The 27,297-nt window shown below is 33.8% G+C and overlaps 2 protein-coding genes across 4 annotated transcripts; one reads left to right on the top strand and one right to left on the bottom strand.

Moving 5' to 3' along the window:
• The first annotated feature begins 12 nt into the window (after nt 1-12).
• LOC105149023 (tetratricopeptide repeat protein 5) lies at nt 13-4,160 on the top strand. Its single transcript, XM_011061158.2, has 8 exons — nt 13-339; nt 461-811; nt 927-1,169; nt 1,256-1,309; nt 1,394-1,579; nt 1,727-1,899; nt 1,982-2,126; nt 2,216-4,160. The coding sequence occupies exons 1-8, from the start codon at nt 256-258 to the stop codon at nt 2,333-2,335; spliced, it is 1,356 nt and encodes a 451-aa protein (XP_011059460.1). The 5' UTR covers nt 13-255; the 3' UTR covers nt 2,336-4,160.
• Nucleotides 3,638-26,845, bottom strand: tsl (membrane-attack complex domain containing protein torso-like). 3 transcript variants are annotated; one of them, XM_011061159.2, is made up of 4 exons: nt 26,150-26,845; nt 6,822-7,152; nt 5,876-6,215; nt 3,638-4,814 (listed from the first exon to the last, which is right to left on the bottom strand). In XM_011061159.2, the coding sequence occupies exons 2-4, from the start codon at nt 7,121-7,123 to the stop codon at nt 4,419-4,421; spliced, it is 1,038 nt and encodes a 345-aa protein (XP_011059461.1). In that variant the 5' UTR covers nt 7,124-7,152; nt 26,150-26,845; the 3' UTR covers nt 3,638-4,418. The 3 variants fall into 3 exon arrangements, with proteins under 3 accessions (XP_011059461.1, XP_087272024.1, XP_011059462.1); XM_087415898.1 differs by lacking the exon at nt 26,150-26,845 and adding an exon at nt 7,585-7,819; XM_011061160.2 differs by lacking the exon at nt 26,150-26,845 and adding an exon at nt 7,332-7,556.
• Between the last annotated feature and the right edge of the window lie 452 nt (nt 26,846-27,297).

Raw genomic sequence — 27,297 nt, 5'->3', positions numbered from 1 at the left:
TGTCACTATCGTAAAAGACCTTGAAAACGTCCTTGAGTGTAGTATTACTCCATATTACTCCAAACTACACGCTCCATTCATGAACTCTATAACCTGTAAATCTTTGTTTTGACAGTTCGCAAATGATTACTTCCGTGTTACAAACGAGCTTGTATGATTCCGATCGAATTATGAATAACATTTTTCGCCTAAAAAGCGTGTAACGTACAATAAAGTAATGTTTATTTGTTGCGCTTTGTAATATAACCTGTGAAAATGTCCGCAATTATAGATGACAAAGTTGTCGCAGGTGCAAAGAGTTCAAATACTGTCAAGAAAGATCCAATTGTAGCGTTAACGGTACGTAAAATACATTAAATCTTTCCTATACATCGTTTTTTCTTTCCTTTTTCTTTAATTTTTATCGATGTGTCACATTCAAGTATTATTGTTTTTACCTGCTGACTGCTATCAATTCCAGGAAAGAGTAAGAGCTTTGTATCTCTTTCGAGATCGATATTTTGAGACGCATTCTATTGATGAAGCGATTAAAAAAAATATTGACGTGGAGAAGGAAATGAAAGATACGCTGAGCAAGTTCGATGAATGTAAAGGATATGAGATTGATGGTTCACGTGCAAAGTATTATTATTTAAAGGGAAGAGCTCTAAACGTAGTGGACCGTTTCATTCCTCAGGCAGAAGAACTTTTGAGTAAAGCAGTGAAATTAGAACCTAAATTAATAGAAGCTTGGAATGAGTTGGGAGAATGTTATTGGAAGAATGATGATATAAAACAAGCAAAGAATTGTTTTGTTGGCGCTCTGCAACATGTATATTTCTTTCTTACTTTATCTAACATAGCTTTCATTAGTTGAAAGAAAAAAAATTTTTAACAATAAATTATTATGTTACATATATATATAGCATATTTTATTTCTTTTTTAGGACAGGAATAAAGCATCTTTAAGAAATCTGTCGATGGTGCTTAGACAGGAGCAAACATCATCTTTTGAAGAGCGAATAAAAAATATTCAGCAAGGAGTAGAACATGCTAAGGAGGCTGTAAGCCTTGACACAACTGATGGAATCTCCTGGGCCATATTAGGGAATGCCTACCTGTCTTCCTTCTTCACTGTAGCACAAAGTCCGAGTACGTTACGTTCATGCATGTCGGCATATATGCAAGCGGTAAGACTATGATGTGTTTGTTATATAAACATGTTATTACAAATGTACAATTTTGTCTTTATATATTAAAATCTTATTTTTTTTAGGAAAAAGATATTATTGCAAGAAGTAATCCTGATTTGTTTTATAATAAAGCGGTAGTAAGTATGAATATGCTTCTGTAATGTTTATTTTAATATTTCTTTTCTGCTTGAAACTCCTTTTAATTTGCAAATTCATTTTAGGCTCTAAAATATCAAGAAGAATATAACTTAGCATTACAATCATTTGAAAATGCAATGGCACTCGATCCATTGTGGGAAACACCGCGCAACAAACGTGATGAATTATTACAATATCTTAAAGATATACAAAATTCAATTAATAATAATGGTTATGTAAAACCAAAACGATTATATCAATTAATACGGGTATTTATATCATAGAAATTAATAATAATAGATAGTTAACAGCTATTAATACATGTTATATATTAATACATGTTATTAATACATACGATAGTATAACATGTGATTTTGGCACAATATACATATTTATAGGTTTATGATTAAATGTAGGCATTGGATGTTAAACACTTAGGACCATACAAAGATGGAGCATATACATACGGGGCAAAGTCTATAAAGTTAGATTTAATTCCGTTACAAGAATTAACTCTTGGATTGAACGTGGAAAAAGTCGTATTTGGAAAAGTAGTTTGTTGGATTCAGGATTCAGATTGCGTTCCTTTGTAAGTTTATCTATTTTCTATATAACGCAAATTTTTCTGCTGGATATTAACTTGTTAAAGCTGTATAATTATTTTTTTTCAGTGCTTTTTGTCTCGTGGACGAACAGAAAACATGTGTTGTTGTTACTGTATATAATCTAGCTAAAGGCCGTGGAGTTACAGTCGGGGATTCTGTTGGTATACCAGAACCTTTCGTTATACATCAAAAATTTTCCTATATGAATAATGTAAGTGTTGTGTACAGTATGTACATATTTTAAATGAATCGAATCTTGTCAAACTTATAATAATACATTTCTCCTTCATTCTTTTTTAGGATTTTGATTACAAATCTATACGCGTTGAAACACCGATTGTACTTGTAGTTAATGGAAGAAAATTAGGTCGAGAGCAACAAGCTAGCGCAAATTTACATACTTTTAAAAAGACAGATTAGATTTAATGATGAGTGATATGTCGAGCATCGAATCACGTCGAGCACGTTCTCAGTTATCGTCAGTTATAAATAATTTTCGGTCTTACTCTTATTTTTCAATAATAACATATACTATTTTAATATAATGAAACTCATCAATATATATTTAAGACTTTGTGCGAGAAATTTAAAACAATATATATTTCGAACCGTTAAATGCACTAATACGTGTTGGCAATAATCAAAAAGAATAAGTTAAATATATGCTACGTTATATATATTTTATATTTTATAACAATGAATGAGAAATCATTTACGTGCACATCTAAACTGCCGCATTTATAAAACTTATAAGAAAAAAGATATTGATACATATTTTTTTTCATTGTGATAATAATTGTATGCAAGTACAGTTCGCAAAAGCAGTAAATTAATATCTGCCAATTATTAATTTATAGAGTTATAAGACTTCGCTTATATCTTTTATTTTAATTCACATGACTAAAGTAGAAATTAATATTTTATATATATGTTTTGAATAGTGAACGTATTTTAGTCTTTATTATTTGATATTTAACATATTTTCGTCTCTATTATCTGATATTTAAATGTCTTAGAATCCGCTTGTTGATCTCTCGAACATTTTTGCACATTTACTTCAAAACAAAAAACGAAGAAATTACGAAACGTTAGAAATTTTTAATCAAAGAAAGGTATAATTTGTTGCTAAAAAATCAAACGAAATATCTGTTATTTACGTCTGAATTGGTGAATTCTGTGGACTGTTATTATTTTACTTATTGTGAGAATTCGATCTTCTATAATAAATTTTGATCATTAAGTCCCACTACGTCTAGATTAACTAAAACATAAACATTCGAAGAACTGCCTTTATATTTTCCGAGAAGCGACAAAATAATCAGTCCTCGGAAAATATAAAGAACTTGGTTTATTTATTTTATAAAATTATATTATTTGATTAATAATTTGTTTAATAATTTGTCATATGATGCAATTAAATTATTAAAATAACTAGTATAAGGTATAGAATGCAAAAATAATTTTGATAGAAATTTTATAGTTACATAATTTTTATCGACATTAATTAATATTAGATTAATTAGATAATCCAATTTGCATAGTGTCATAAAATAGTTATAGTATTGATATTTTCTTTTATATCACGATATACTGTTCGTTCGAAGCCTGTACATCAAAATATTAAAACAGAACAAAGGTTGTGAGTATGTGTGTTTTGCGTATACACAAGAATATTACGATAATTTCAAAAGAAAAAGGGAAAAGAAGAAAACGAGAAAAAAGTTTTACGTATCAAATCAATTGTTTTGCAATGCCATTAGATTGATTTGTTGTATAATATAAAATTTCCTATAATATTGATCCACAATATAAATTCATCTGCGAATATACATGATCACCTTTTAACAACTTATACGGAAAAATATGTAAGAGAAAAAATTTTCTCTAGTTTTACAAAAAATAACAGGGCTTATTATAAGATAATTTATTATAAAATACCTACATGGTAAATTCGCATTTCAAGCGAAGGATTGATCCATTGATCTGCATGTGTTGTACAGTGCACATCGGGTCAAACAAATAAAACGCACAAATCATTTTTTTATATATGTATAAATATATAAAATACATGCTACTATCTCTTTTGTACGTCAATGAATCAATTTCGAGTAAAGAACTTACGGTATATTGTGACACCACGTTCTTCAGTCAGATCGTACGAATAATGTTTGTGATATATTAAAAATATTTTGTATAAAGATGTTTTCTAATGATTACAATAATAAATACTTATTTATAACAATAACAGTATTTATGCATTATTGTATATATTCTGTGGCAGAAGGATATATCCGTCCGAGGAACCTTTATAGTTAGCGTTGACGACTCACGACGGGCGCTGAATCGTCACAATCATTTCTAGGGACACCGTGGATCCTCACACCACGTCGAAATTATCAGTGTCACTTACATTCTCACACTGATATACATATTGCCGTTCGACGATGTCAAGCGCGAGCGATATCCTAAATGCTTTCAGTCCGTCTACAATTGCATTACGTCATCACATATTCACCTCCCAGAGCTTGAAATAGTTGTCGATCACTTCCAGAAACCACTGACGTCTTTTTGAATCCTTAAAAGCTGGCGCCAATGTCCGCAATTGTAATTGCAGTAACGCTTCGTCGCCCAACAGGCTGTCTAGTTGCTTAAGCAACGCCGTATCGCCGTGCAACTTTAGTAAACTGGCGTAAGTGAAGATATAATATTGCACTCGAAGACGTTGCACGGCCCATGCTTCCACGCTACGATTGCCGCTTGCCGATTGTATGGAACCCGTATGCTCCGCGTACCATGGTGAAAAATAATTGCTCAGCTCGAGAGACGACAGCTCCGCGACTCCCCGTGTCTTCAGCCGTTCTTTTATTCGCGAATATACTTGAGGAGTGTATACGAATACCTGAAAAAAAAAAAAAAAATTCCTTTCATCATACATTTATCAAATGACATTCAAATTTAGGATCTGCAAATTTAGAACGACGACATGCTTGTTAAGATCGTCGTGCTCAATTAACAAAGAGCAGAGATTGGGACCTCTTGATTACGACATCGTATATTTCAGACAGAGAGTTACGTGATTTCACTTTTACTGACATTGGCGAGGTGATGTAAACTATTAGTAAGAACTAGACTCGATATAATAGGACGTGTTTCTATGCAGTTTACATATGTAAACTGAATTAAAAACGCATTTGTGTTAGTCGGGAGAATGTACGATAAATGAGTTTTGTTTCACTTTTATCTAACCGAGATTACAGCATTATTTTCATGGTAAGCCGATTGCAACAGTGATCAACGAACCGCATAATCAAGAAGGATGCGCCAATGCAAAGAAATGAATTTCACGCCTATTTTTATTATCGTTACGACATTGAAGCGTTGATCGCAATTTCACGTAAGTGCGTACGTATAACGTACACATTTTCCACCTTTTCCTTAAAAAAAAAAAATATTTTCCTAGTCGTGAATATTCATTATTCCATTTTGTTAGAATGTGTTTCATAAATTATTGCATGCATCATTTAATGAGTTATTGCAAAATTATATATAGCCGGTATTCAGAGTTTTTTTATCCGTTCTTATTTTAGATTATCTTAAGTAGTGTCTCATTAATGAGACTCTGTCACCGATATCATGGTCGATCTTATATTTAAAATACATAGTGTTTGAGTTATCATAAGTAGTAGAGTCATATGAATATCTTAAAACATTTAAGATAATCTTAAAGTAAGAACGAACTATAAATACAGTCCGTGATCAGCTTATGACATCTTAAAATTACTTAAAACAATCCTAAGTATAAGAACCGATAATAAGACTATAAATACCGACCTGTATCTCGCAATAATTCTTATTTTATTAAAAATGTATGCGTGTGATTAGTCATTATTATTTATCAAAATATAAACGGTTCACTTTTACAAGCTGACTGTTTTAAAATTAGGTATTCCGATCGCTTACTTGATAAAGCGAATTTCCCGTAATATAGGAAGCGATGTAGTGTGAACCGAAGTTCCTGATGAATCGTACAACACTCGCAGTGTCGCCGACCGTGACGTTCTCGGTTTGCCGCAACACGGAATCATCAAGGACGAGAGTCTCAGCGGTGCCGGCGAGTCGTTGATTATCACGGTATCTAGCGACACGTACGAGGACGTAACAATGGTCGCCCGTGATGAAGGACGAGTTTATGCCGAGGTGCCTGGCTATGGCCGTCTTCGACCAACTACCAGTGAAGGCACGCCACGGCCTCTCCAGCTTCTCGAAAGTGAAGTCACGGAAATAGGCTTGCAGAAGCTGTCTGTAAATATAAATTGAATATATAGAGAAATCGCGATTATTGCGATTTATCATCGCCGAAAACAACTTTTTCTAAGCTTCCGCTTAAAAATAACAAATTGCACTGCACTATTAAATATCAAAAGAGCAATGACAATACAATCTCTTGAATAAAATATTTTTAACTTCCATATGTGTCAAAATATAAATCAATCCATTTCCGTCATAAATTTTCAAATAAACAACTTTCATATTAACGTATATACTTCGTAAATAATAAACTGAGTAAAAGATTTAGTACATTTTTCTTGAGTTAAATTGTTTAACTCCATTTTAAATTAACAATATATTGATATAGGAGCAGTGGCGATCTACAGAAATAAAAAATAATTCAAATTGGATATAATTTGACATTATGAATTTATCAGTGAGTTTTTATTTTTTTACATCAAATTTTACATCAAATATTCGCATTTAGTTCATCTCGATACCATGAAAAGTTTGAAATTATAATAATTTTGACGATGATGATTTTGAGAGGTGTATCCAAATAAGCCACATGAATTCTATTGATTTTATCTGTCATTTTACGGAGACCTTTTATCTATCTTATTGTGTAATCACATACCTGATATTGTCGCAAAATTCCATATGAAAATCGCCGTCGAAGACACTAGTAGTTTTGCCTGCTTGGTGTTGCTTGGGCGGCAACGGCGTGGAATTCTTGAAGACGTCGAGGGTGGGTTCACGGAATATCCAGGTCTCCGTATCGTTACGCGGCACTACTCGCATACTGATGCTCAGGTAACCGTAACGGCTGAAGACGTTCACGGCGCCGCCGAGTCGCGGACGCTGCGACCTGGTGATGTGGACGCCGATCAGTAACGCGAGCATCGATGCCAGGAAGAAGAGCCGCGTGCGTGACCACATCTCTGGGCGGCTACCTGGGTCAGTGATATCTGAAACATAGATCAAATCGGCAAAATGAAATTTATCAAGTTACAAGCAAATAACAAATTGACTATGAAGTTCATTTATTCTTGAAAATATTTAAAACCTGGCAGTCTTAACGTTCTTAATGTTCCAAATCTAAAAACTGAATCAATTCTATATGAAAAGAAGAATTTTGTTGAAGTACCTTAAAATTTAGCCAGAACAAATCTGAAAATAATTGTATTAGACTATCAAAATAATCGTGTAAAACGCTCGCAATGATAGCAATATTGCAAAAAAAATTTTTAAGCATTCTAGCAATCAGTTTAAAACGTAGCATACGTCATATGTATTATAATTATTTTGATGATTCAAACAAAATGATTTCCATATACTGAGTTCACTCTGTACAAACGTATCTCCATAAATTAAAACTGCTTCCTTGTAACGATATCCACCGTTAATTCACCGCGTCGTGGATGCCAGAGAAACGCTTCCAGTGTCCCATTCAATTTTGCACCATGAAGCGGTATTCGCATCTTATGCAAACGTTGAGCTACTAAGAAGCCTATCTACCATGAAACAACATTCACATCTTGCGAACGTTGGGATACTGAAAAGCCTATCTCGATTCGAGGAAGCTGCACTACCGGTCTCCAACCGCACGTGCACGTTTGTCTGACTGCAAAATGCACGAAGTCGTCGTTAGTACCGTCGTTGTATATACTGTATCTCGTTGTATCTGTGGGTCTAGGTGTGCTCCATCGAGGTGTTTGCACGAGTGAAGCCAGCGGCCTTCATCCCCACCTAACTCGGACGAGCACCTTGGTGTTCTGAACCTTCTCTTTCTCTCTCTCTCTCTCTCTTTCTCTCTTCCTTCGTGCATTTTGATTCGATAATTCACTCCTTGTCGATCAGGAAGACGGCGAATGCACATCTTCCTCCAGACAGCCGACGGCGAGTGGGCGACCAGCCGTCCCGCATCCGTTTCGCTTCGTCGCGTCTCGATATGAAGGCGGACACCTTGCACGGACATCATAATAACGCAGACCATTGTCATGACCATCCAAGCTGCTCTGACGATCGTTAACTCGAATTATGCTTTTGGAACGAGCAGGGCGAAGTGAGAGGTCAAGAGGGCAGCTGTATGACGGCATACGCTTCCCGCAGATAATGTTTATTATAACTACGATACAAAAGAGTAGCTTATTTTGAAAGCCACGATTGAAACTTGAACGAGCAATATTGCTTATTCTACAATTTGAATTTGAATGGAGAGCGTAGTTACAAATGTTTCATGAATGCAACTTCTCCGGTTACTCCTCGAGAAATGCAAAAACGGAGCTGGCGGTAATAATTAGCAACAGCGTTGCGAAGCACTTTGAATTTTGCAAGATCGCACCGTCAAATCTCAGTCTTCTTAAATGCAATTTGGTGAAACTTTGATTCTACGTGAAAAACAAAGCAGAGAAAGGGAATGATCATACATTTTCAGGGAATAATCTTTTTTCTTCGATATTATAAAACACTGGCACATCCTTTCCCAGTATTATATAAATAAATAAAAACAAGGAAATTTTAGAAGATATCATCAATTATATCACTTTTTCGAAAAACAGCCATAAGCCACGTGAACAATTTATAAAATACTATAGTAACACTTCGAAATACGGCGAATCCGCAACAATTATTATAGTTTTTCGAGAAGACAGGGCAATATATTACAATTATAAGAGAAGCTAGTTTACACCAGTTAAAAGGGTAAAAGTCCGTTAGAATGGCAAAGCTGATTTTCTCCTGTGTGTGCCTCTTATAAGAGATGATTAATCCACGTCTCTTAATATTTTCACTCAATTAAGCGTATCCGCCCGTATGTAACGTATCAGACGCACCGATGTGTACGCATGTTCTCTGTCACTAGAATCAGCGAACGTCCGAAGTGCAAGTCCGAGTGAAAGTAAAGTTGAGCTGCAACTTCTCCCTCGTATATGGAGCCGCAAAAAAAAAGGAGCTTAAAATTATGACAGACGCATGATGTGGTAGGAGTCATTAAAAACGATGTTAAAAGTGAAGTATATACATAAAATACGTATACGTGATGCAGCATCGATGTTCAACGGAATGGAAGAAGAGAATGACGCGGTTCAATAGGAGCGTAACTCGCTTTGGAAATTCCATTAAGGGCGGACAGAATTCGAGACGGAACTCTTGTTTTAGTCACAAGGGTACGCCGACGAGCGAGGTAGTAATTAAGTTTTCTGTCGTCCAATCGAAGAGATGAAATTACTTGGCCCTCGCAAAGGGGAACGGATCCGATGGATTAGGTTTGGCGAGAACAACGGAGTCAATTTGACCGTCCTTTCTATTTATCAAACAATCATTTAAGATTACATTTGAGTAGATTTCCTTTTCAAACGGCAAAGGGTAAAACTTGCGATATACATTAATTTTTCTCTATGAATAATATATATGACTAATTTACACGCGATGAGAATTATTCAACCTTTCTGACAACGGGTTTCATTTATAGATACCAATCTGAATAATGCATTCGTAACGGACCGTGAAATGCGGTACAGTAGATATAATAGATGATCGTGGTAGAAATTAATTTAACGTTTAATGAAGCTTCGTGGGAGCGGATAATAATTAAATCGACCATCGTTAATAATTAACGGAGACCGGAAAGTTAAATGACGTTTAGCGTGCGCTACGCGAGCACGTGCAATCGAACGCGCATTGCATCGATGTTTAACTGACATAACGAGTGCGCGATAGCCCGATTGAACTCCGCCGCGATTTTTATCTCTCAAACGACGCATATACGCCCCAATTCGTCTTTCTCGTTGTTACCAGGAACTGAACCGGCTGCATCGTTTTGCACAATGCAGTCGCTCTCGATTCGCAATTGAAATTAATCCCCCCCACGGCCAAAGCGGATCCAAAGCATTTCCGTCGCGTTCACTTTATAGTTTGCCAGACTACTCAATCGCGGACTCTGGGGTAAACTTTGACATTCCTATACGCTCCCGACTTCTTTGCCCCAGTGGCCTTTCCAGTCTATGAGAATACCACGAAGCGATTAGCGCCAAGTTATAATTATGCAATCGCTCGGTCGATTTTTATTTTCGCGCACAGAAGAATAGCTTCGCGGATACAGTGAGATTAATTGCTTCGTTAATTTCGTAAGACGCTCCGTACGTATTTTTTTCTTTATTTAAAAATATTTCTTGATTTTGATGTATTAATACCGTGCGCCAATAAATTGTTTTGTTACACGTTGACGGGTAGAAGCTAAATACGTTACGTTCTCACTCAAAATAACTAAGAGTAAGTCTCGGTTTGTGTTAAGGTCTAATAGTGCTCGATATATCAGCCGTCAGCCACGTTGTTTTTTGTAACTGCACTCTATATGACTAAACCTCACTGGGTCAACACAATGAAGGTGAGTCATATGCATGCGAGTTATTTAGTGCATATGTTTTGTTCCGTTATTGGAGTAACGCGATACCAATGTGGTGAATGTGAAATTTATTATTGCTATATCTGCGTGCTGTTTACGCACCGACAGACGCTTCGTCTTGATGTTAAACGGTATCACGTCGTTATGGCTCAACGGTACATACGAATCTCCTGTAATTCATGAGTAATAGGAAGTCGTTTATCGACTTATCTCGAAAAAAAAGATCACTCCATATACCCAGATTCGAAATTGCCAGCAGCGAAAGGAACCATACATATTCATGAGGTTACAAGAGCGTCGAGACGGAGAACGTCTCGATTGTTTCTTACTATCACTCTGTCTGTCGATGATTGCATCAAAGATATTAGTTTTTCAAAACTGATCAATCCCGAACTGAATAATAGCAACTATGCGCGTTTTCTTTTTCATATAATGAGACATTTTATAAAGGTACTTTATTTGTGAATGCAATATACTTGTAAATAATTATTTCGATGCAACATATACACGAATGTAATCTTTATTCTATACTCTGTAAATCTGAATTATCAGTGGATAATCATTGATTCAGTATCAAATATGCCACTGTTAATTAATGAATGTAATATCCTTAACTTATAGCGAACTTTGCTTCAGTGTATAAGTATAGCGCATTCAATGTATATAGCATTCAATGTATATTGTAAGATTGGAATTATAATTTGCTAGAACGTGCAAATATCGATATTTTAACTATATAATGCTCAAATTTTTTTTCTATCATAGTTGAATTTCATTGATTATCCAGTACTAAGTGTACCAATATGATATGCTGAATTCAATACCAAATTATGTATATACCAAGTATCTTCAATAAATTATCCACTGATTCAGATTTTTGGAGAGTAGATTTATTAAATTTCCGTGCAATACTTCTTTTTTGTAGGTAATCAATATATCTTATTAAAGACATCTGTAGTACTACATGGAAAGAATAGTTTTGCTAAAGTATTTAAAAATTAAATTGAATATCTAAAAAGAATTTTTTTTAAACTATCACAATAATTAAAACACTCATGGTTGCTGGAATGTAAAAATTTTTTACAACATTGCTCATTGTGTTTTGTGTCCTTCATAATTATTTTGATAGTCCAACAAATTATTTTAAGATCTGTCTCTAGCTAAATTTTTAGATATTTCAGCAAAATCATCTTTTTTATGTATGTTGAGAAACCACATATGTGCTATTTTTATATCTATAACGCATACGAATAAAGAAAAGGTCATGGCGATAGCGAGACATTGAGAAAAGCGAAGTCACATTTCAAATTGGTAAAATGGAAGGAACGAGTTTCGCTTTCGCCGTTGCTTTCGAGGATGCGAGAGTGGTTTTCCAACTCGCGTGATTAGGATTTTATGAACATTCCTACCGACAACATGATGTTGATGTCGCATTCTTACTCACTTTCAATTTAAGATTATTTTATTTATCTAATAAATTAAAGATTTCAAAACTGTAGATTTCAAAACAATAATAAAAAGTAGTTCACGTCGTAATATTACTTTTTTTTTATATGTGACGATTGTTTATTCTATATTTAATCAAAATGACATGTAAGATTTCAAAATGATACTTTCGCAGTGGTGCCAACACTTATTGAGTGTAAAATAGAAAGTTATGTGAAACTTAACGTTGGTTCACGAACATAAACAGGTACGTTTCTGTACGCCTGATTGCTCGTGCATCAAATGATAAATAAATTTGTATAATATATGTATCTGCATAAGCATCTGCCAAACATCAGGTGAATAATATTCTATATAATATTCTATGCATAATAATAAATATTCTATGTATCTTAAAAAACTGAATAAATTTTCAGAACAATTTCTAGAAAATTTGATTTACTTGAAATAAAATAAATAAAAAATTAAAGATATGAAATATTAAAAACATAAAATAAATAGAGTTATATAAATCTTTATATAACTTTAAAAAAGAGAGGAATATCATTTTGTTTTATTGAAATAATCCAGTAGATATTCACATGTGATATAACTGTTTATTTTGATGTGTGAACAAGTGTGTTAGCTATAATGATATAAATAAGAGTTCTTCGGATAAATAAAACGAACAAAATTTGCAAACTGAAAATACTAAATAGAGAAAAAAGATTGTAGTTATGAAACAGAAGAGAGGATATAGAACACCAACTAGTGTATAGTATATATTTTACATATTGACACATTTCATTATTAAATTCAATTATATCATTTTAAAGCCACATTCAAAGCCTCTAAACTAGATTGAAGTTAATATCAATATATTTCTCAAAATTAAAAAAAATACATACGTAAAAAATACATACACGCTTGTAAAATTATCTGCTACCTGTAAAGCTAAAATACAACTTTTACGCATTAATAATCAGAATCCATGTTACATCTAAACAGACTGTGAAAAAGTAATTTTTTTTTATGATCACTCTCAAAATGCAGCGTAAACTATACAAAATATTATGATATTATATATACAACCTTTCTACATAGTCCATAACTTCTTTCCTGTATATAAAGTTGATAATTTCAATATATTATAAAACAAACGGTTTAAAAAAGTTTGACATTATAAGATACGTAATAAGATATACAAAAAATTTGCAATTTTTTTATATATGTATATAATGTTTTCAAACCTTTTGTAAAAATTGCAAATTTTTCATATCTTATTTGCATCAATGAACAACAGATTAAACTGATACCATCAGCAATTCCTGTTAAATAATTTTCTGTCAAGAAATCTACATAGCAAAGAGAATATTTTTTAATATTCTCTAAATATCCACTATCTGCATGCATCCGTATGTGAGTTTCCAATTACATTTAGTAGCGACATTATTGATGACTATGAATAAAATAAACGGCTCATTTTTACATTAAAAATAGATAAAATAAATTCAGCTGTAATATAACGAGGTTATATAAACCTTTTGGAAAGAATAAGAGATGTTGTAAGGATTTCTGTTGTAATACCTTTTCGAAAAATCGATAAAACTTAAGAGGCAAACTGAAGGCACGAAGGGAAAGAGAACTGGATAAGTCCACCTGCGGCAACTTCCTATTAGCGTATATCTACCATTACGGTCGCAGTAAATTGTAGTGACGTAAAAGAAAAAAAAAATCTCGGTCAAAGGATAATAATAATTGAACGTTGCGATAATATGGCCGTTGCGATTCGCTTGTTGCGGTGATATACAGCGGCTCAGAAGCCAATGGAGAAGAATTATTTAAGTAGCCTCGCGGCTGAAACTATTGAAAGGGGTATATTGAATCGTCCCATTAAACGCAGGAAACGCGATCACAGAGCGTCGAATGATCCAAACAACTTTAGATCTAATTGAGATAGGTCTAAGCAGACTCAGCCGCGGTTAATGCAGCAGCGGAAAATTTCAAGACGATCAACAAACGCCGTCGTCGAGCAAAATTGATTGTAAAACTCAGTATTTCAATTTAATTTTGTGCCGCTGCTATAGAAAAAAATATAGGTACTGGTTGAGGAAAACTGCAGGTGCACTGAGGTAGGTATACGTTTTGCTCGTTCAAAACCAGTTCTACGTTGTTTTGAAGTAGAAACAATATTAAGTAAAATAACGAGATCAAGATACATGGTTGCAAAGTACAGAAGCAAACTACCCCCCCCCCTCTCTCTCTCTCCCCCCCTTCTCCCCCTCTGCTAAATAACTCAAGAAAGAATTTTTGTTTCATTTACAGCTTCGATTTATGATCTTATAGAAATAATACATAAAATAATTGACGTAGAAAGATGACGCATAGAATATTTTATCATGATAAAATAACAAGTTCGGAAAACATTTCAAAAATTTATTTTTCGTTCTACATAGATATTCATATCTTCTTGTATCGTAGATATTTTTAGATGTCTTTATTTATTGTACATCCAAAGGAATATAAACTTTTGTTTTTCCATTCGATTAAATGATAGAACTGATTAAATGATGGAAATGTTTGGGAGATGCCCTATTGAGGGCACTTTCAGTTGAATTCTTTACTTATTAGAGGATACGCGCGCATAATTTTTTAATGCAGAAAACAGACGCAGTTAATTCTGTTTAAAATGAAATTTATAATTCAATATACAACATATGTATGGAAAGTGAAAGACTGCGATGCCTCATCAACATGTTGACTTACTGCGCGTGTACTCGGACATTTTTGAATAATTCAGCTGTTTCATATATACATTCCGTATCATATTTCAAGTGTCACGTCGCCAAGTCTGTTCGCTATCATTTTGCAACATAAAGAATGTTAGGAACGTGACATAAAATCTCGAAAAAGTGCATCGTGATCCACAATCCATGTGAATTCATCGTCGCAATAATTGCAAATCATTGCGCGTGACTTTCACTCATTTCTCCTAAACATTAATATAAAAAATTTCAATTTCTTCTCATACTTTTGTATTATATTCTACAACTCTGTATTACTTACATTCAATTTGAGTTGCAAATCCGTAATTGCAACTCTTTTGCATTCAATGATGGATAAAGATTAAACGTGAACAATTTACATGTTTTCAGAAATCATATTAAAATGAGGATTAAATGAAGAGTAAATTCTTAAAAGCTCTTATTCTGGGAAGATAAAAAAATACGGACGGCTTACCCTACCGGATCACACAAGTTTATTCCATTTCCGTTGATTGGCTTTCCCCTCCGTACGACAAAGCCTCCCTCCCCGTGACGCTAATTGTTATGGGTCACTGACTGTACGCTTGTTACAAGACACTAGAAGATAACTCGGCTTTCCAACGTTGCCGTTCCAATCAACTATGCGCTTGTTGCACTACACTTTTCTGTCTCAATTAATTACAATTTCTCGCGTAATCTTATCTTCTTTACCATTTGTGAATTGTGCCGTGTCACAAACTAAAGTTGAGCTCGAAAATGTTCTATAATTTTTGGATTATCTTCGTGTGCATTTCCCGGGAGGCATGTCAAAATTGAATACAACGATAGTTTGCGTATGATAATACGAGTACGTAGTCCGAAATTTGTCGATAATTTGTCGTTATCGAGCAAAGTGTAATATTTCTTTGAATACAAACTTTTGCTATATTTGGCAGTGTAATTTTAGTTTAATCAGACGTACGATTCTTCGCCACTACGTGATGTTGATAAATATTTTCCCGCTAGCGACAGCAATATATCGTGAAAACAATTTAGCAGTCGCGACTGATTTCATAATCGGCAGCTCATTTAGATATTCACGCATTTCTGGAAACGCAAAGGAAGATTTAATTGAACTGCATTTTCGATAAATGTTTCTAAAGAAAGATATTATAGAATAAGATAAATGCAGTAAATTTTTATTGACGTCATTTTCACTTTTGATACAGTCATATTATCTTTCATTAATAGATATAATCTTGCGTAATCATCAGACACAATAATAAAAACAATAATCGCATGTGTCATGCTTAATTACATTGGATAATACACCAATTTAAGTCAGAAAGTTAGATAAATGGTTGTTTTGGATATTATGTAATAGAATAATGTGAATGTGTAAACTAGTTTAACTCGTATTTTGCCAGCATTAAAAATATGATATCATGAGAGTGGTGGTAGTTTAATTTCTCTCTCTCTCTCTCTCTGTCTCTTTTAATTGAAAATAATAACTTGTTGATATACTGTTTAAAAAACAATACAACGAAGAGGCATCGAAAATTATCTCGCATGAATAATGTTAGCGACATAGTGTCGTTACTGCCATCGATACGTATTGCGCAATGAAATCATTGAATCGCGGATGCGGTCGATTACACGAACGACAATCTGACTTTTGAGCGAGTTAGTCTTCTGACAAGCGCTTAGCCTTCTTTTTTCACGTAAAACCAATTCCGTATGCGTCGCGATCGAGGTCATTCACTCGACTGACGCACGAATGTAAATTAATCTCGTTGTCGCGTATGGTCCTGCAAAGCAAGCGTTTATTTTTAAAAGTGTATTAAGAGATACAACACGAAGTAGCCTCACTAATCTCAGGAAAGAAATATTAGCAGTCTTGATATGAAATATGATTTGTTAAAAATATAATTTTACGTGCATTGTGATTTTTATACTGGGATTCGCTGAGAACAAGTGCAGAGAATATAAGAACGTGCAAAAACAAGCAATACATTGTATACTTAAAATTTTATAAACGTCTTACTTGTTAAAAAGAACATTTCATGGTAGCGAAATTATTCATGAGAAGCCAGAGCTGAACAGATTTTTTAATGCCAAACAGATTGCTATGCACAAAACGTACGTCGTTAAAGGACTTTAACCAAGGCTTCTTTCCATTCAACTTGCATTCTCTTTGTCTCGCCAAACGGGTAAAACCAGATTTTTACAAAATTGCGCTATTAAGGGTTGTTATTTTTCGCTGTAAAGTGTTATTACCCCATACACGAAAAAGTCTTTCTTTTATATCCGCGAGATTCCTTCTGACATTTACATAGGTATGCTAAATACGACGACCGTTTGCACTTAGATGGAATGTTACAAATGTATATATAAAGAGCACTATGCTCTCGCAGATTTTACATATACGATATTATATATATATATATATATATATATATATATATATATGTAAAATATAGCTGTGCAGAATAATATAAACTAAAATCTTATATTATATTTAATATCCCATACTTACAATCACGCAAAACTGCATCACTTTTTGAGTGCAAAATTCAAATGTCAAACAAAAGGATAATCGTATACGGAAAAAAACTGTTTTGCTGAAATATCTAACAATTTTGTTAAATATAAATTTGAAAATAATTTGGATTATTTAAACAATTGGTAAAAAGCACTCAAGCATAATGAGTATAATGATACAAAAAGTTTTGACATTCTAGCAACTAAAACTTGTGCTTTTATTAGATCATTAAAGTATTAGGTGTTGGAATTAATTCGTAGCGTTTTACAAGTGATGGGAAGTACTTTCATTAATGTATTTTTTAATGCTCATGTGAAATAAATAACATTCTTTCATTAAAAAACGCTACGAATTAATTCCAACACCTAATAATTATATTAATGATCTAACAAAATTATTTTTAGACTTAGCTAATTTGTAGATATTTTAGTAAAATCATTCTTTCTTCACATATAAATAGCTTCAAAATGCGTGATATTTGAGTTATGTAAAAATGATTCCGTATATTTAGATCACATTCTTTAAGCAAGTCTGTTATGTATTATTTGTTCTGTTATCATCGCAGAATAACTGCAAGTGACATCGAATTTTCCATCAAACTGAAGTAATATTTTTGATATTTCCTTACGTCGGCATGCATTTTTACAAATAAATTTACATCTCTTATTTTCAACAAAATTATTTAATCTCTTTTCTTACATTAATAAAACACAATATTAGAAAAATGTATAAATTAATTAAACCTATAATTAATTAAATCTATAATTAAACTCATCAAACATCGCAAATAAATATTGTGGAGGTATTTATAGTTTTTATTTTGATATTTATCTAAAAATGTTTTTCTCTCTATTTTTCCATCTCTTATCTTTGTTTCTTTACGTGCTGCACTTTACGTGTTTATTTAGATTCTTTGTTGAGTAATAACACCTGCGACATTATAGCTGATTACAAATACTTCTAGAAAAATTCTCTCCATCTTTATTAACTTTGAAGAAGAATATCACGATTTTATGGCGCACTAACTGATCATATACATTATTTAGAATTCTCCGTGACATTTACGCCAGAAATGGCGACTGCATCTTCACGAAGTTTTACCAATCGGTGGAATGTATCTTTTCTGGTTGCGACACGAAGGACTCTATGCAGCATAGGGAATCATTAACGAAGATCTTATCGATAGTCACGTTTATGTTATATGAGAATATACAAGTTGATTTGTAAGTAATATTTAATTCTCTAAAGGAGATCGATACATATAAATAAAATTATCATCTATCACACTAATTATATATGCATGAATGCATAAAAATGATTGACAAGTTGACAAGTTACTAAAAAAAAAAAGAATATTTTTGTGCTAGAATCTCATGCAATCTCGTCACGCTCATAGATTTGTCAAATTGCAAGTATAAAATAAGAATAAATTCCGTCTTTAATATGAAACACGAGAAAAATAAAAATACCTTTGAGGTATCATGCCCAATTTCTTCACTTCCAAATAAGTTTCGGATAACCTTATCCATACCTCCATTATAATCTGGGAGATATCTCTTGGATAAAGTTATTTAGAAGTGAAGAAATTGAGCATAAGTCACGAGGAACAATTCTTTGACTCCGTCATGATCCGGCCAGCCGTAATCGCTGACAATGCAGAATACGAAGCGTTCGGGCATGAACAAGTAAGTACTTTCGATGAGGCAAGTCTTAGAATTTCGCTTAAATCGAAATTCTCCTGCCATCGCGCAAGAAACACTGTGATTTAACGTTTCATACGAGATATACGACATACATATTGGCAGAAAATTGAGTAGTTTTGATGAGAAATGTCGACTTGTGTTTCTCAGGAAATCTCGATTTCACGGGAAATTTCGCATGTATATGTATATCGATGTTCTTATCAACGTTGTAAATCGTTCGAATCCGTCACATCATCTTAAAGTTCACTATAATGCAAGTGACAAGTTGTTGATAGCATAAATCGATGTTGATGGCATAGAATTAATGTGATCGATACAAAATTGTATATCGCAAGCAACATGTCAACGTCAATACCTCGATCCATACTTATTTAAATTTTGTCTCGGCACAATTCTAAAACAATATTCTATAGTGGAATATATTGATAAGAAAACAAATAATCTTTTTAAAACAAACAGATCGTGATATGCTAACAATTCTTCCAAGATATTTTTAGACGTTTTTATTTCCGTCTCCGTCGTGATTTCCACCCCAAGTAACTCGCAAATATAAATGTCATGAGTATGATTATCATGTTCATTAATATTTCCTTATCTTGGTCAACCAGTGTCAAAAATGTAATGCACGCGCTTACATATAGCGTGCAGACTTTAACATCGCGACAATTCTCGTATTATCCCCCATTGAGTTTGTGATTAATGAAAAAGATATGCAACCTGCAACCTGATTTGTGATTTCCTGGTGGACAGTAGGTAGCGTGTTTGCTGCGATAGGCGCTAACCATTTTACGTTTTCCATGCCGCAGCATGTTACCATTGCGTTAATATTTACATAATAGCAGATTAACATGTAGCCGTTGATGCCACACAGATGCGATAATACTCATATCTTAGCTGAGTTTAAAAACAAATTATTTCTTCATTTTTCTCTTTAATAAAATCTTAATCATAATTTCCATAATTTCCATTTGCCTCTTTAATGTCACATTGCGTAAAAAAATGTATTTATTTCTTTGACAAAGATTTTTAATATTTTCAATGCAATCAGGAACTCGTGTGCCTTGACGGCTCCGAACTGTTATCGATACAAAGAAATCGGGTGTCCAGTACGGAACAATTAAAATAATGATAACGTCAGGACAGACGAAGGCATGCTAAGGTCAGTGAAATAAGTATAATCTAGTGCTGGCTAAACATCAATAGTCTATCGATAGTTTTAGGAATATCGATAGTTTGAAAACGATAGTTTTACCTGACTCTACTTCAATCAATTTTGATTAATTTCACAATCGACGATTAATTCTATCAGCATGAAATACGTATCAGAGCATAATCTTAAGACCTCTGGACCAATAAGAATCCAGCATAAAGTCACCATTGAATTACATAAGATTCTCATTGTTCCAACGGCTTTGTGCTATATTCAATATGCATATCCTGCATATTAATAGAAATATACAACTATATTTATTTTTATTTACAAATATAAGAAACAGTTGTGACAATTACAATTTACGTCAAGGTGTATTCCTATTTAAAAAATAAAAGACATTAATAATTATTTACATAGAAATATAAAACTTTTTATTACTGAAAAGTATTCCTACTCACATAATATATAAATTGGACCAATTATTCTTTAAATCTGTAAATTTTGAACCGATAGTATCGATAGTATTTGACAGTTTTTCCTACTTGTAGAACTATCGAGAACTATCGATGGTTAAACTGTCAATGTTTAGCCAGCACTAGTATAATCTGTAAATGATCTGCTTCAATAACTCGAAAGTGCACGCGCGATCGAGTATCCTGGTTGCGAAGCCTTGTAATGTTCCGTAGTACTACTGTTGTACGCCTTGTTCCTGATCCTGGTTGAAAATGTGGGTAACTGGCATAAGGACGGTCAGCGTGCACGTGCATTATGATATACACAACGGACCTACCATGCGAGTCTCTCCTTTTATTCCTACGCTGGCGTGAGCCATATCCGTGGCTCGGTTATATCGCGTGCACGGCATGGTCGCGATAGAGTGTGAAAGTGCGTGCATGATACGGGTGATAGATGTAGTGAAAACCTGTGGGTAACTCTAAATGGCATAGTCGGGCGCTTTGTGCTCGTGCAAAATTCATTCCCCGCACCTGCGAGATAATCGATTAGATCTATGAGTAATAAGCTGCTCATAATGAACTCGCGAATAAAGCCTTTACCTGGCTGAGTCAGTCTCGTCACCCGACACTTTGTTGCAGCCAAAGATTGATTAGATCCATACGTAATAAGTGTTTCGAAAGATATCGCTTAAAAGACTACTTAAAAAACTGATTAATCTTAACTGATGACCTTTGAATAAAGAAAATAATCATTTTTTCAAAATATCTTCCTTATATACATCGATTATAAATTCGATAAATATTCGATCAATAATGTTAAACAAACTTTATTATTATTAACGATGATCATAATAAGTATGACTGATTGTATATGCGGATAAAAGCTCTCGACGAAGCCTCGAATGAATGATAAGATACATCCTGGTTTTAAGTGAGTGCAAGTACGTAATTTCAATAATGACAGGCAAACGTTCGCAACGTGAAAAACAGGATAAAGAGATACAGTAATACGAAGTGAAAAAGACGAGTGTATACATCCATTCGTAACTCTATTCTCATTATTAATATGATATAGATCTATAATTTTCACATTATATTCAACAGACTATGACGACGAGAGATTGCAATCGCACATATAATCGCAAACGTCATGTTGAAATGTAACGCACAAAATGCGTTAATTTAATTAACAATGTTAATTTAATTAATAAAACACAAGTTACATTTTGTTAAAATGATATATTTCGGAAAATATTAAGAAGTATAAGTTTCATAATTTCGGTTGCATCAGTAAGTTCATTAAATCTACGTTGCAATATTCATTACTCGTAGTCTTGCAATATCCTTTTACTTTACAGTTTAAAATAGAAGAAAACATATAAAGATATTTATATACTTGAATAATAATTAAAGCAAATTTAGCATCTTCATAATTTAGTATTCATATGCTTTTTTGAATAATATGTATCCTTATGTTTGAAGGTTTTCATCAAGGACGCGACGGGCCGTCGTTAATTAACTGTATTCAGGTGAGCAGCATCAATACCATGACCTAAATATTTCTTTAACGCTTATATAATACAAAAACAATTCTCCCACTGTGTTATAAATTTAAGAAGGTTTAAACAATTAATGTGTTCTGAAAATTTAATAAATCTGCTGAAAAATATTATACAGCATTTTTCATTGGATACTTCAACGAATAATCTAGTCAATAAAAAAATAAAAGGACAATAATAACATAAAAGTAATTCTAAAAGATTACTTGTTTAAAAGTATTTTATATAAAGATAGAATATATATATATATATATATATATATATATATAATTATTTTAATACATAATATTAATATCGATTATATTTAATATTAACGTAAGCTATTTTATGTGCTTTGCAATCTCAGCATTACCTCGATTTCATCGCGTTTGCGATGAAAAAAAAAAAGTAATGCGCGATTGCAAAATATCAATTTGATTGCTACATAAATTATAAACCTATTGCATTGAACTTGCGGTCCAGCGACATCAATGCGATGCTCGTTTATCATTCAAGGAGAATCACTCGAAAAATGTAGACACTCCTATTAAATTTACATAATAAGACAACGTAGAAACCACGTGGCAAATCAGCTGTTAACACGCAATTCACTCGTCTACGTTCACTACGGGTAAACGAACCACTCGCTTCAGCATAGTCGAAAGTAGCTCAGCGGTTTCTGGAGCAAATCAGGTGCAACAAATGCGTCTTTTTTATATAATTTTTTTAGGACCGTTACACAGATTGCGAAATTGAAACGATTGCCAAGAATATAAACATTAAAAGTGTCTATCTGATTGTCATGTCACATCGACAGAAACACAATTCGCGTGTATCTAACTGTAGGAAACCAATTTAATTTATCTATCGTGTAAATCGCGTTAACGCAAGGACTACGTTTAGCGTTAAATGTAGCAAGAGTACGAGCCCAAATCCCATGGCTTGCGTAACGGATATTAAATACTCTTTCAAGAAGGAGCTATTAAATCATACGCGGTTAATTATACGCACTGATGCGCAAGTGAGGAGCGAATTCTCGTTCGAGTGAATGCGCTCTCGCATGCCGCGCCAGAAATCAAAACCCTAGCATTCACACGTGTTCGGCATATGCAATCGTTGAGCGATAAAGGAAGGAGATATCCCTTCGTAGTAATTGATCGCGATGAAAATCTGTGGCGCACAGCTTTTTGCATGAGTTTATAAATAAATCGCTCGGTGATCCTGTCTGGAGCATTTTATTAGTCTGACGCATAAGTGCGTGCAAACACGTTGTAGACAGACAGTCGCATGCTGCTTTCACCCGTCGAAGGTTGCTTTCGTAATTGAATGGAGACGCGCGTATTCACAGCATTTCTATTCGTTCCTTAATTTCTGTTTATGATCCTTCGATCCTTTTCTTAAACTTTCGCAGAATGAGTTTGACAAGCCGCTTACAACGAGTCCAATCCAATACAATACGTACCCCTGATCAGATTGCTCGGCAAAAAGTAACTCAGCGATAGACCGAAGGTTAATGTTTTCACGTCGCAAATATCGCGTATTAAAATTCTTTTGAGATCACAGCATTCGCAGCAAGTCATACGAATGACTAGGACAAACTTCTTCGGCTCCCTAAGTACAATGAGTCCAAGGCTGATATGCTGCAACCTAACTTTCTGTTGAAGCTGCCTGTCGTCTTCAGCCTGGCACTGATTGCTAAATATTTCGTGCCTCATTTCTCCTCCAACGCGCCGTGCACCTCGCCATAAAATATTATGTATTTTATGCATTCTTGTCGTTATTAAATAAAAGATATTATGTATAAAGATGTCTATAAAAGTGTATGCATCAGTATTTCTAAATGTCAAAATAAAATGGAATAATATTAAATAATTAAATAATTATCATTACGAAACTTTACTATCAATAATTTGCTTGAGATACATTTATTCATTTTTTTTTAATAAAGAGAGTGTTTCGACACAAATGAGAGGAGAAATATCGTTTTCTGTCAAATAAATTTTGATACTTAAGTAATATTTATATATAGGGTGATCAGTAAAAACCGCATAATCTCTCATGGACAATATACTGGACTAAATTGAGTCGAAAAGTCTTTTATCATTTTGCAATTTTTTTAATAGTTAACGAAATATTCATTTTTAAATATTGCGGATAAACTCGACGCATGAGAGAACTTTAAAATATTTTTCAAAGTTCTTTATAAAATATCTTATATGATCTTATGTTCCTTAAAGAACTCTTAAAAGTGTCTTAAAGTTGTCTTATGCGTCGACTTTAGACATTCTGCTCAATGGATAACTTAAAAAAAAAAAAGAAAGCGAAAATTACAAAATGACAGAAAACTTTCGACTCGTGTCAGTTTAATCCACTCTACCTGCCCACGAGAGATTATACGATCATTTTCGTTATAGAATTGTGCGTCGATTTGATCAGACTTGAAACACAATCACGAACGGAAATAATAATCTCGCAAACAAATTAATTAATTGTCGATAGAATAATCTAGCATCTTACGACATAAATTTACGAGATAAATTTAACGAAATAAATTATAATACTTTTCGTTTTATTAATCTAAATTTATAATTAATATGGGTGATACCCTCTTATTATACGATAGTGCCAACATATAGACAGTCATCATTTTAAATTATAATTTACTGGGTGAAGTTCTTCAAACATTACAATTTCTCAATTTATCTCTATTAAATCCTCATTAATTCTGGAACGGAAAGTTATAACTAATTGTAAGTATAATACAATATTTTAAGTATAATGATTTACATTGTCATTATCTCGTAAACCTATTTTCTATAAATAATACCTTTAGATACGCAAGTAGAACTTTGAACGATATTTTTATTTGTTAATATATTACGTCTAAATTTTACATTATAAATACATTTTAGAGAGGTCATCCATTATGATTTTCATTAGATTTAGGTGATTTGCGATTGCATAATTACAAATATATCCTATTGGTTGGACGATGAAATAAACGAAGCGCATTGAATCACGATTAGCGCAACTAATTCGGATAGAATTTCGATTGATTCCACAGAATGTGATACCAGCATTCGGAGAACGATGTTAAATAACGGCATTCAGTAATATTAGAGGCAGCGAGTGCATACATATACATATTTATACTTATTTTTGATGATAAATTCTTTTTCTGAAAGGAGACCTGGTTTATTATTCCAGTTCGCGATAGATCAGTTTCTTAATCACCAGTTGGCGACCGATCACGATTTATGTTAAATTATAAATATTTTACAATGTTAATAAAATGTCGTAAAGAACGTTTGTCCTAAATACTATGCCTTTTGTGGTGCTTAACCAATATCATAAAATCTGATCACCACCTACCGGTACTTTTCAATTACACAACTGTGGTAAGAAACCTTGAAACGAGTCAACCTTTTTTAATCAAGTCAAAAAATTCCTCACTCTTTAGCTGCTTTAGCATAAAATTTGAAAGCAATTAAAATGACAAAACTGTACCAATGTTCTTTTTTTAACTTAGATCTACATTTGTATTTGTTCCAATTGGCCTAAAATCTCGTGGAGCAAATGAAGATACCGAGCATAAATTGAACTGATATGGTTTTAAAAGGTTTCAACATTATCGAGAGCTACGATATGAGAAGAAGGTACAAACTGTAATTCTCTCTTTCACAGAACAAAGAACATTCTAACATATACATATAAGAATTATTTATCTCTCGCGATTGTTAAATAGATAGCTACATTACGTTAACATTATTGATGATTGTGTCAGCATCGACCTCTCATCATCATACAAAAAAAGATATTAATTCTATGTAACTGCATATTTTTAATCGATTATCTCATTCCTTAATTTTCATCAGAGATTTTGAACAAAGTCATTATTGTAATTTAATTCATTATTGATATTAATAAATTCACTTCAAATGAAAAATGTGCGAGTACAATTAATCTTAAAAATTATTTAAATCATAGAATATAATCTTACCTAAATACTTTAAGGTTTCCCCATCTTCGATACTTCAGCTTGGCTATCCAGAAGAGCAGTTAAATGTCATACAATATAATTCGGAGCATTAATAATCATCGTTATATTAATTCTTCAAGTAGACGACAAATCGAACGGCTTCTCCTCACGACACTTGTAAACATCTAAAGAAAGCGGTCACCCAATTTCGAAATTGCCAATACACGCAACGCAATCTCTCAAATCCTTCTGTATGATTGATTCTGGATCATCAAACTACCCAGCTACCATGTTACATTACTCACACACAGCCGATCATCGCGTACGATCGTACACCGATCGATCTATGCCGGAACGAAATCTCGTCGGCGATCTTTTGTGGCTGCATCCATCTCTCGAACCTGTCGGCTGTCGGTCGATCGATAACGAACCGGGCACCGTGTTTCCGTCCGTATTTTCCTCCCCGTTACCCACCTCGATGTCCGATACTCGTCCTCCCTTTTTCGCGGGGGATGCTGAGAATTTGATTGCGGTGAATCGCGATTCGATCGATCGACCGATCGATTGGCGGATAACGAAACTGTGTCCGTCCTGAGTTTTGCGCGGGCACGTGTGCACGCCTCGTCGAGGGGAGGGTTTTCCCGGTCAACGAGGTGGGGGACACTTGGGCGATTCCGCCGATCCTGAGCGATCGATCGATCTCAAGCGCGATCGACTCTGTCGACTGTGCCGGGTCCCGATCTGACCGTGGGCACCGAACGTCTACGACTGCGGCTGAAATCTTGAATCCATTCGCGGCGAGCGAGCGACCGCGAGAGAGCGTACAACATACGCGAGCACGGCTTATTGCACTAGTACGATACGTGCGTATCGTATGCGTGTACGGGCAAATCGGCAGGAGAGGGGCGATATTTTGTTTCGCTACGAGTGACAGATAAAAAGATCCCCGTTTCCTGCGGATCTTCCGCGGAGGACCGGATGCCGACCGATTATTTTTCAAGATTTCGTTAATATCCACATTATAATAATTTATACGCGGAATTGGACGTGAATCAGAGTGAAAATAAATGGGGTACCGTAATGGATATCATTTCTTGAATATTTATTTATTTACTTGTCTTAACATTTGCATATCTCTTTGTTATATCTTTCATCAGAAGGGATTCATA

This window comes from Acromyrmex echinatior, chromosome 19, assembly GCF_024713525.1.
Source record: "Acromyrmex echinatior isolate Ae372 chromosome 19, ASM2471352v2, whole genome shotgun sequence".
NCBI lineage: Eukaryota > Metazoa > Arthropoda > Insecta > Hymenoptera > Formicidae > Acromyrmex > Acromyrmex echinatior.
This window is presented reverse-complemented; position numbering and strand designations above follow the sequence as displayed.

Coding starts and splice junctions, on each gene's coding strand:
- LOC105149023 (XM_011061158.2), top strand. CDS start 256: ATGTCCGCAATTATAGATGACAAAGTTGTCGCAGGTGCAAAGAGTTCA. Junction 1,310..1,393: donor TGTTTTATAATAAAGCGGTA/GTAAGTATGAAT, acceptor AATTCATTTTAG/GCTCTAAAATATCAAGAAGA. Junction 1,900..1,981: donor GATTCAGATTGCGTTCCTTT/GTAAGTTTATCT, acceptor ATTTTTTTTCAG/TGCTTTTTGTCTCGTGGACG.
- tsl (XM_011061159.2), bottom strand. CDS start 7,123: ATGTGGTCACGCACGCGGCTCTTCTTCCTGGCATCGATGCTCGCGTTA. Junction 6,216..6,821: donor GAATTTTGCGACAATATCAG/GTATGTGATTAC, acceptor TTATATTTACAG/ACAGCTTCTGCAAGCCTATT. Junction 4,815..5,875: donor CGGGAAATTCGCTTTATCAA/GTAAGCGATCGG, acceptor TTTTTTTTTCAG/GTATTCGTATACACTCCTCA.